This window comes from Ochotona princeps, chromosome 6 (genome assembly GCF_030435755.1).
Source record: "Ochotona princeps isolate mOchPri1 chromosome 6, mOchPri1.hap1, whole genome shotgun sequence".
Taxonomy (NCBI): Eukaryota; Metazoa; Chordata; class Mammalia; order Lagomorpha; family Ochotonidae; genus Ochotona; species Ochotona princeps.
This window is the reverse complement of record NC_080837.1, coordinates 36,925,868-36,936,377: the sequence shown is the minus strand read 5'-3', so window position 1 is coordinate 36,936,377 and position 10,510 is coordinate 36,925,868. Positions and strand designations below refer to the sequence as shown.

Genomic DNA, 10,510 nt, shown 5'->3' with positions numbered 1-10,510 from the left:
GCTTCCTAACACACTAGCTGAGGGAGGCTAGTGGTAGCATGAGCTCCAGTGCAATGGGAGCAGACAAAAGCAGCTGGCTGGGGAGCTGGGGTGGAAAGGCCGCCTCTTTCTCCTGTGGTCTTCCTCCTCTAGTCATCTTTGTGGACCAGAGGCTTGGGTATGGTATCTGTGTTTACTAGAAAAGATCTTGTTTAAGTTTGTTTGCCTCTTTGTTCAAACCACTGCATATACTTAACATCTGTTACAATTTATTGAGTCTGTTCTAACCTGGCTTATTTAAAAAGGTACAGGATCTTATGATTTGAGGGTGACCATTCTGTGGCAACCTTGCATCTTATTTTATGGAAAAAGCAGAGTTGCTTACATCATATCCTCATTTCTTGCTCCAAATAGTTTGAGGTTTGTACTACTCAAGATTTTCATAAATAAAATTTTTTCTCATTATGGTAATTTATCCTTTCTAAACATAAGTTTTTCAAGGTTTAGTTGACCAACTAAGATTAATAAGAGTATCCCCCTTTCCTCATCCCCTCACAAAAAATAAGCATATTTTCCTTTGTATTTGCATAACACCTCTCAAGTTTTATTATCTTTATTTTGCATATGCTCAGAACCTGGCCTATACCTGAGAATTTTAAAAATTCATATTTTCCCATCAAGAGACAGAAGTTTATCACTCAAAAAAAAAAAAAAACCTCTCTGGGTCAAATATATTTCTATGAATGTAAAACAGTACAATCACTTTTTTTTTTTTTTTTTTTTGAGGTTTATTTTTAGGGCATGGCACAGTAGCCTAGTGGCTTAAGTCCTTGCCTTGCATGTGCCGGGAACCCATATGGGTGCCGTCCTGGCTGCTCCACTTCCCCACCCTACTCTCTGCTTATGGCCTGAGAAAAGTATCAGAAGATGGCTCAATTATTTGGACTCCTGCCAAACACGTGGCTCCTGGCTTTGGTTTGGCCCAGCCTTGGCTGCTGTGACCATATAGGGAGTGAACCAGCAGTTTGAAGTTCTGTGTTCTTCCTCATTACACATATCTCTTTCAAGTAAACAAATCTTAAAAAAAAAAAAAAGGAAGCAATCAGCTAACAAGTAAGTTACTGACATAATACCTCTGCACTGGCACTCGCATTCTATGAGCTACAGCAGAGAGAGCACAGCGCATAAATTCATCCTGTCCCTCTCAACCACAGAGTTAGCCTCATCAGGGAAATACATACCAGCCACTGGTTGGATGCCTTTCAAGAAATAATTTATCTTTCTCTTTATCACTGTTGATGGCTACAGGCTTAGTTTAGCAAACACTAAACTGGCACACGATACTCTATTTAAAAAGTCTTGGGTTAAGCTCTGGAGAATTTTCATAGGCAAATTCTTCTGTGTGAGCTGGATCAGTAAACACTCCAATAAAATCAATTTCCAGGAAGAATGGACCATCCACTTTGTCAGCCAGGGTGAATCCGATAGAAGAGATCTAAATTTAAGAGAAGTTTGATTGGAGCGTCATACACTGATGTGCCAGTGTTATTCCAATGTTATTTAAAATCCCGTGAGGCACTTCCTGTGATTGCATCCACACTAGCAGGCTTTGGCAAGGAAACAATTCTCATTCTATAGCAAATTACACAATTACAAGACTGCTTTTCGTTCTATATTTTGCTCCCATACCTTTCCTTTTTGGGCAATGTTATTTAAGATAACAAGGACAGAGCCCAGCATGGCAGCCTAGTGGCCAAAGTATGGCCCTTGCATGCACTGGGATCCCATGTGGCCCCACTTTTCCATCTAGCTCCCTGCTTGTGGCCTAGGAAAGCAGTCGAGGACTGCCCAAAGCCTTGCTTGTCTCTCTGCACCCACGTGAGAGACCCAGAAGAGGCTCGCGGCTCCTGGCTTCAGATCAGCTCAGGTCTGGCCTTTGCAGTCACTTGAGGAGTGAATCATCGGATGGACGGTCCTCTCTGTAAATCTGACTTTTCAATAAATAAGTCTTAAAAAAACAGGCAAGGACAACATGAAGATCTAAGGAGGATCTTCCTGAACTTTTAAAGCCACAACAGAATGTATGTTGAGGAGATTATCACTCATATCCCTCAGGTGGGGCTTACTCACAGAACAGGCCTGAACCAGCACCTGTCTGGGTGACCCCGGAGGACCCAAGAGAGGTGTCTCCCTCCCTGTGCAGGAGGAGCCAAGTTCGCCCTCGTGGGAGTTGTGTCTCACTGATGACAACATGGCTGTGAGACAGAAATGCACGAAAGTGTTACCTTGTCAAGAAGCAGTTGGTGCTGCACATCCCGTACTCTCCCTTGGTTTGAGAAGAAAAATTTGGAAAATGGAATCTGAAAAAAAAAGTAACAGCTGAAATGTAAGTATACAGGGCATTGTATGAAATTACAATGATGAAAAAAAACAGCTCAAGTTTTACCCAAAGTTGTTCTTGATATTCAGAAACTTCATTGAAATTGAAAATGCGTAATAAAAAAGCTGGGCCTAGCATGATGGCTCAATTGGCTAATCCTCCCACTGCAAGCTGTGATCCTATTTTGGCACCTGTTTGTATCCCTGCAGCTTCACTTCCCATCCAGCTCCCTGCTTGTGGCCTGGCAGAGCAGGCAAGGACAGCCCAACATCTTGGGGCCCTGCATCCACGTGGGAGACCCAGAAGAAGTTCCTGGCTTCGGATCAGCTCAGTGGATGGAAGACCTTTGTGTCTCCTCTAAATCTGCCTTTCTAATAAAAATAAATAAATATTAAACTATGCAGAACTTGACAAAGTCCTATTCACAGGACTGCAAATCCACACATCTACATTAGAGGGCAGTCTACTGGGATAGGCAGAATTGTGATTTCCAACCCCTTGTGTACACATGCCTTCCTTCAGGAATTGAGACAAACACTTATCTCAATGCCTCTGCAAAGGGATTCTTCCAGGCAGGGTTCCCAAGTCAGTTGGTGTAAACTTGGGAACATCATCCACTGCAGGACTAACAATAATCAACAGGGTACGTAAAAGCGGCTGATGAGAGAGATTAGAATATTCTATATGAGAGAAAAGGCGGACAGCAGCTAGCAGCAAGGAACATGAGCACCTGCTGGGAGCTGCAGGCAGGAGGGCCTCAACTTGCTCGCCAGCAGGGAAACAAAGATTTCCTCAGTTCTACCATCACAAGGGACTCACTCTGACCAATGGCCACCATGACCTTGAAAACAGTAGTCCCTAGAGACTCCAGAAAGCAGCACAGCCTTTTGAGAACCTGAACATGGAACAAAGCCACACCACAACCCAGTGTATGGCGAGCTGGGTGTCCTCTTCAGTTAAGATCCACTCTACAGAGACAAGCAGGTCTTGCAAGCTGAGGGCTCTGTCCCCAATGATAGACCTTACATCAGTCACAAGTAGCAGCATATCACCAACATGCCAGACCCACTGACTCAGGAGTTCCATGACCCCTCCTCCAGTCAATTTATATATCTATATCTATAGGTATAGATATATAGATCAATTTACTTTCTTCAGTTAAATTAATTTGCTAAAGCGACTCAAAGAACTCAGAGCACTACATTACTGACTTATAAAAGACAACACAAAGATGGGGATGAACATGGAAAAGAGGTGCAATTAGGTATGGGACAAGGGGTATGGAATTTCCCAGGCCTTCCGCAGGAACCCCACCTTCCAAGAACCTCCACATGTTTAGTTACCCAGAGCTGCAAACTGTCATTTTGGCTGTCTGCAGGTGTTATTCAATAAGCATGATGTATTACACCATTTGACAATGGTAATCAACTCAACCTTCAGCCCCTCTGTCCTCTCCAGAAACCAATAATAAAACTGCCAAAATCCAAATGCTGGTATGAAGGTGAGAGTAGAAGAGATGGAAAGACAAGGTGAGGCTGGTGATGCCATACTGGGCTGTAGCACCAACCAGCACATGTGAGATATGGGGCAGAGAGCCTACAGGGGGCTTTCCAGCTGGGCCACTGCTCCCATTGGAGAGCGTCAGAACTAGGAACAGAACTGGGATCAGGGGCAGACCAGACCAGGCAGGGCTATCACACCTGTTGACCTGCATGTGAACTGGGTTGACAGAGTCAAGCTGGGGTAGCTGACTGTATACACTGGTGCATGAGGCCAAAGCAAGAGCAAGCTGGTTGGGCTTTGCCACAGGATCAGCTGGCAAATGCTGGTACTGAGAGCAAATCCTGTCAAGCTAGACTGCAGAACCACCTGGAGAGTGCAAGATTCGGTGGGTCTGTGAGCGGGCCCAGTAGGGAAACTGTGGGAAATTCTCTGAAGGGTTGCAACTCCGACTGGTGAGCATAAGAACCAGGCTGGATACTGGGGTCAGTTGCGATGAGCTAGGCTTCAATGCCTACTGACGTGTACAGGAGTTGAATGGGATGTGAGACAGTCTGGACTTGTCTGCTGCACATACTGGCAAGCACAGGAACCAGGGCTGGGGCCGGCCTGGTGAGCGTTTTAGGAGTTGCTCTAACTAGAATGTAGCTCCCACTGGTATATGTGAGTGCCAAGTGAGTGGTGGGCAGGGTTAGGCTGGGCCACAGTATTGACTGGCTTATGTAAGAGCCGGGGCAGGACACAGAATTGACCCACCAATTCCAATTACCAGTGTGTGTGTAGACTGATGTGGGTGATAGAACTTGACCCCATGCTAGCAAGCACACACAACAGTCAGGTCTGGGATCACTTCAGACAAGGTTACTGTGGGGATCCCCTCAACTGAAACACTGGACTCAGAACTCCAACAATGGGAAGAATTGCAGGATCTGGAGTCTGAGCATAGAGTGCATGTGTCAGGACTGGGGCTTCCTAGTGGCTAAGATAGAGCAGTGAACGACATACCCAGATGCACATGGAGGATACGGCAGTGCAATGGAACCTGCAGAGAACACTGGTACCAAAACAGAGAAAGAAGAGCAGAACAAACTGGTCAACTCCCCCAGCTAGCATTGGTAGCAAATATCTGGGCAAATGGGTGAACTACATCAGTCAAAGAACCGTGAAATGATTTCCTCATCCTTGTATTGACAAGATCAACAGCACTTTAGAACTATCAAAACCACCTGAGCAGAACCCTTGGTACATGCTCCACTTCGAGGACCCTGGGATGACAGTCGGTGGCCATTCCCCGTACCTAAATCCTGTGGCACTTGGATGGCTGAGTGTAGTTTCTTCCCTTTTCTGCCCTCTTCCCCCAGACACAGGAAGAAGAAAAAAAATTTGGAAACAATGGTCTCACTCACTTTCCTGTAATCCTTGACCTTCCCACACTATTCAACCATTTAACACCAAAAAATTCAGAAAAAATAAAACAACTCATCTCGGAAAAAAAAAAAGAAGAAGAAGAAAAAGAAGAAGAAGAGACTGCTAGAAACAGATTCCAGATGTAGAGGGGCCTGAACCTGCTGACAGTCCATATGTGAGGTTAGAGGAATTCAGCATGAAACGAAGTCCATGATATGAGCAGGCTGGGTACTTGCCTTGGAGTTGGTGGAGAAAAGCCTTCAGTAGGCAGAATCAAAGAACAGCACTTGCTTTCACCCTCATTCTCAACATTTCCTATTAGTTTCCTTCAGGTTAACATAGCTTACTTTCTGGAAATTTCATTTTCCCATTGAAATAAGGCTGCTTTACAGTAGTAGTACCAATAAATAAATAAAATGTGATGGTTATCACGAGTCAAGTGAGCATGCTTTAGGGAATCTTACATTAAAGGTGCCTATATCTATATCTAAAACACTTACTGGTTTGTAAGCTATCATTTGTGATAATGAAAGGTCACTTATCAAAGTTTCTTTTTTTCCACACAACCTACTCCACCTTCCCAGCAGGACCAAGTAAGAAAAAGCCAAGGACAAAGCAACTATAACCTCCCAGAGTTCCCTTCCACAGCCAGGGAAGCCTGCGCCATTACCTTGACGTCCTGCCAGTAGGGTCCCCCACGCGTGAACATGAAGTAACTGTACATCTGATTGCTCCTCTGCACTAAATCCGTATCCTGCTGGATATTCACCATCCAAGGCCGGCCATCCCCACGGACTCGGAGATACAGGGTGTTAAACTGGGACCAATCATAGAATTTCTTCCTCTCCAAGAAGCCCTAAGACAAAGAAAAGTTAGTTTCCCTCATTCTCCACCATCAGCAAATTATGATTCGTTCCAAAGTCAGTGGTATCAAAAAGAATCTGCTACCCACTCTTCTGACACTTCTTTCTCCCATCATAAGGAGGCAATGTAAAACTGATAATAAGAGTTTGATATAAAATATTAATACAGGAAAATACTTCAAAGGTAATGTTCATCCCATAGTGTTTACAGGGGCAAGGGCTCATCCACATTTATTTCATGTAAACTGGTGCATTTCTTTCCCTCATCCTTTTGAACAATGGCTTCTGAATCGCCCATTTCATGGTAACGGGCTTGCTGTAAGTCAAAAAACTACAAAAGACAGAGTTCAAGTTTGCTTTTTGTTTTGAGATTCATTTATTTATTTATTTACTTATTCATATTGCAAAATCAGATATACAGAGAGGAGGAGAGACAGAAATACAGCTGTCTGTCCTAGCGTGCATAACAGTGAAGTTCCTTCGAAGACTGGGTGGGGCCCCACTTACCCTGGGCACCTTGGACATCATGGCACAGTAGCCGCCACGGCTACTCTCGCCATCCTGAGGAGCCTGGGAGTTCAGCGTGCCATAGAGCAGAGCACTCTGGTTATTCTTGCCCATCTTCAAGAACACTTCACTTCTGCCTCCTATCGTCTTATCAGAAGTCACTGTCCACTTAGCCAAATCTTCTTTTCCACGGAACTGCCAGATGACCTTGGCTTGTTCTATCAAGACTTCATGCAGCGGCCGGCCTTCCGGTCCTGTCCAATGGCTCACAATTTCATCCTTCAAATGCCTAAGATGGTCCTTGACTTCCTCTGCAATGGCTTGATCAAAGCTAACTTGGGGTGTTTCCTCAGGAGAAGGCACACTCACACCAGTTTCTTTCTGCTGATGTCCTTGCAAGTCCCTTTGAGTTGTTCCCAGCCGGGAGGCTTTCCCAGCAGCAGATACTGGATTCGGGGGACTACCCGAACAAGAGTCTGCAAAGCGAATACAAGACCAGGCAACCCTGTACTTTGGGCATTTTCTGAGAATAAAAGTGCTTTTAAGCAATTTGGGAAACCAAGCCATGGTAAGAAAAAATCCAATTGTAAATTTCTCCTGGTCTACCAGGAAATGAATTGTTAAGCAGTTCAGTTCCACCTAGGAGAGAAAAGACATTGAAGAGTTACCAGTGCAGAAATGAACGTTTCACAACTTTGAATTCAGCAAAGTTCATGTATTATGAAGTTCATGAACTTATTTTTTTTTTTAAAGATTTATTTATCTTATTACAAAGTCAGATATACAGAGAGGAGGAGAGACAGAGAGGAAGATCTTCCGTCCGATGATTCACTCCCCAAGTGAGCCGCAACGGGCCGGTGCGCACCGATCCGAAGCCGGGAACCTGGAACCTCTTCTGGGTCTCCCACGCGCGTGCAGGGTCCCAATGCATTGGGCCATCCTCAATTGCCTTCCCAGGCCACAGGCAGGGAGCTGGATGGGAAGTGGAGCTGCTGGGATTAGAACCAGCGGCCATATGGGATCCCGGGGCGTTCAAGGCGAGGACTTTAGCCTCTAGGCCACACCGCCGGGCCCAATGAACTTATTTTCTAGCTTTATGAACACTTGTCCAGTACCTACTAGGAGTCAAGCACTATCCTATGCAAGTGAAAAATAACCCCGAAAACTTCCATAGAGTTTGGGGCCAATGCACTGGTTCAACTAGCTAATGCTCCACCTCCTAGCAGCAACATCACATATAGGTGCCAGTTTGTGTCCTGGCTGCCCCACGTTCCAGCCAGCTCCCTACTCATGTCCTGCGAAGGCAGCAGAAGATGGCCCAAAGCCTTGGAACCCTGCACCCACATGAGAGACCCAGCAGAAGCACTTGGCTCCTGGCTTCAGATAGGTTCAGCTCTGGCCATTGCGGTCATCAGGGAGTAAACCAGCAGATGAAAGATCTTACTCCTTCCTTCCTTCTCTCTGTAAATCTGATTTGCCTTTCCAATAAAAAATGAATATGAAAAGGCCCAGCTGGGTGGCCTAGTGCCTAAAGTGCGCACCAGGATCCCATATGGACACTGATTTGTGTCCCAGCTGCTCCACTTCCCACCCAATTTCCTGCTTGTGGCCTGAGAAAGCAGTTGAGGATGGTCCAAAGCCTTTGGGACCCTGCACCTGCATCGGAAACCCAGAAGAAGCTGCTGGCTTTTGGCCTAAGTTCAGCTCATCTCCAGCCATTGCAGACACTTAGAGAGTGAACCAGCGAATAGATGATTTTTGTCTTTCCTTCTTTCTGTAAATCCAACCTTCCAATAAATAAATCATCTTAAAAAAAAAAAAAAAAAGGAAAAAAGACCAGATCTCCCCCCCGCAAAGTAACTGAAGTATGTGTCAAAAATTACCTCAAGAGGTTGAATCAACTTCAGAACAAATTTTGGCACTCGATTTTAAAATAGCTTTACATTAGCTTACTAAACTACTTAAGAGACCCTCTCTAGGATCGGGGCCAATAGACTTTATACTTTTTAAAAAAATTATTTATTTTATTGGAAAGGCAGAGGAGGAGAGACAGAGAGGAAGATTTTCCATCCAGTGGTTCACTCCCCAAGTGACAGCAACAGCCAGTGCTGCACCGATCCGAAGCTAGGAGCCAGGAGCTCTTCTGGGTCTCCCACGGAGGTACAGGGTCCCAAGGCTTTGGGCCGTCCTCAACTGCTTTCCCAGGCCACAAGCAGCAAGCTGGATGGGAAGCAGGGTCGCCAGGATTAGAAACGGCACCCATATGGGATCCTGGCACGTGCGAGGTGAGGACTTTAACCACTACGCTATCACGCCGGGCCCAGACTTTATACTTTTATTTTTACCTTTTTTTTTTTTGTCCTTTAATTTTTTTTTAATTTTTTTTTTTTTACTTTGCACTTTAGCATTACATCTATTAAGATTTTTTGGGGGGGGGCCTGGCGGCATGGCCTAGCGGCTAAAGTCCTCACCTTGAAAGCCCCGGGATCCCATATGGGTGCCGGTTCTAATCCCGGCAGCTCCACTTCCCATCCAGCTCCCTGCTTGTGGCCTGGGAAAGCAGTCGAGGACGGCCCAATGCATTGAGACCCTGCACCCGCGTGGGAGACCCGGAAGAGGTTCCAGGTTCCCGGCTTCGGATCGGCACAGCACCGGCCGTTGAGGCTCACTTGGGGAGTGAAACATCGGACGGAAGATCTTCCTCTCTGTCTCTCCTCTCTGTGTATATCTGGCTGTAATAAAATGAATAAATCTTTAAAAAAAAAAGATTTTTTTTTATTGGAAAGGCAGATATACAGAGAGAAGGAGAGACAGAGAGGAAGATCTTCCATCCAATGGTTCACTCCCCAAGTGACCGCGACAGCCGGTGCTGCACCGATCCAAAGCTGGGAGCCAGGAACTTCCTCCAGGTCTCCCACATGGGTGCAAGGTCCAAGGCTTTGGGCCATTCTCGACTGCTTTCCCAGGCAACAAAAAGGAAGCTGGATGTGAAGCAGGGACGCCAGGATTAGAACCGGCGACCATATGGGATCCGGGTGCATTCAAGGCGAGGACCCTCACCACTATGCTATCGCGCCAGGCCCAGCATTACATCTATTAAAAGAACAGCAACAGCAAACATTGAATGTAGCACCAGAAAACCTGAACCTGAAGCCTGGCTCTGTACAATATCTGGCTGTGAACATTCTGAGCACTGAATCTAAAGCAACTGTCACCCTCAGATAAACTACCTAATCTTTTGAGGCCTCCACCTGTTCAAAGGTAAGGTCATCTACACCTCCTTCTACCACCTTCAAAGGTGCTTCTGGGGTCAGAGTTGTGCTGCACCAAGTTAAATAATGCCACATCCCGTATGGGCATTAGTTCATATTCCAAATCCCTTCTGTTGCAGCAACTTGATCATGCACCTGACAAAGCAGTGGAAAATGGCCCAAGTACTTGTACCCTTGCCACCCACATTGGAAACCCATATGAGATTCCTGGCCGGCCAAATTTCCTTTGCCTTCAGTTTCACCCAGCCTTGGCCAGGGAGGCCTTTTGAAGAGTGAACCAACAGACAAATCATTCTCTCCCTCTCTGGAAATCTTTGGAAAAAAAAAAGACTAAATTTTTAAAAAGTTCTAAGATAACATTCAGATTAAGTCTGATGAAAAACCAAGAGTATCCATTTCTAACTTTTTAAAAATATGCATTAAAAAAAAGATTTCTTTATTTTTATTGGAAAGACACACCTACAGAGGAAAGGAGAGACAGAAAGATTTCCCACTTGGTAGTTTACTACTCAAGAGTCCACAACAGCCATAGCTGAGCCAATTCAAAGCCAGGAGCCTCTTCCGGATATTCCACTTGGGTGCAGGATTCCAAGGCTTTGGGC

The 10,510-nt window shown here is 45.5% G+C and overlaps 1 protein-coding gene across 1 annotated transcript; it reads right to left on the bottom strand.

Annotated features, from left to right (window-relative positions):
• Positions 1–1,235: 1,235 nt before the first annotated feature.
• Positions 1,236–7,269, bottom strand: NDUFAF1 (NADH:ubiquinone oxidoreductase complex assembly factor 1). The gene is made up of 4 exons (XM_012928967.3): positions 6,637–7,269; positions 5,937–6,122; positions 2,265–2,339; positions 1,236–1,474 (listed from the first exon to the last, which is right to left on the bottom strand). The coding sequence occupies exons 1-4, from the start codon at positions 7,201–7,203 to the stop codon at positions 1,325–1,327; spliced, it is 978 nt and encodes a 325-aa protein (XP_012784421.2). The 5' UTR covers positions 7,204–7,269; the 3' UTR covers positions 1,236–1,324.
• Between the last annotated feature and the right edge of the window lie 3,241 nt (positions 7,270–10,510).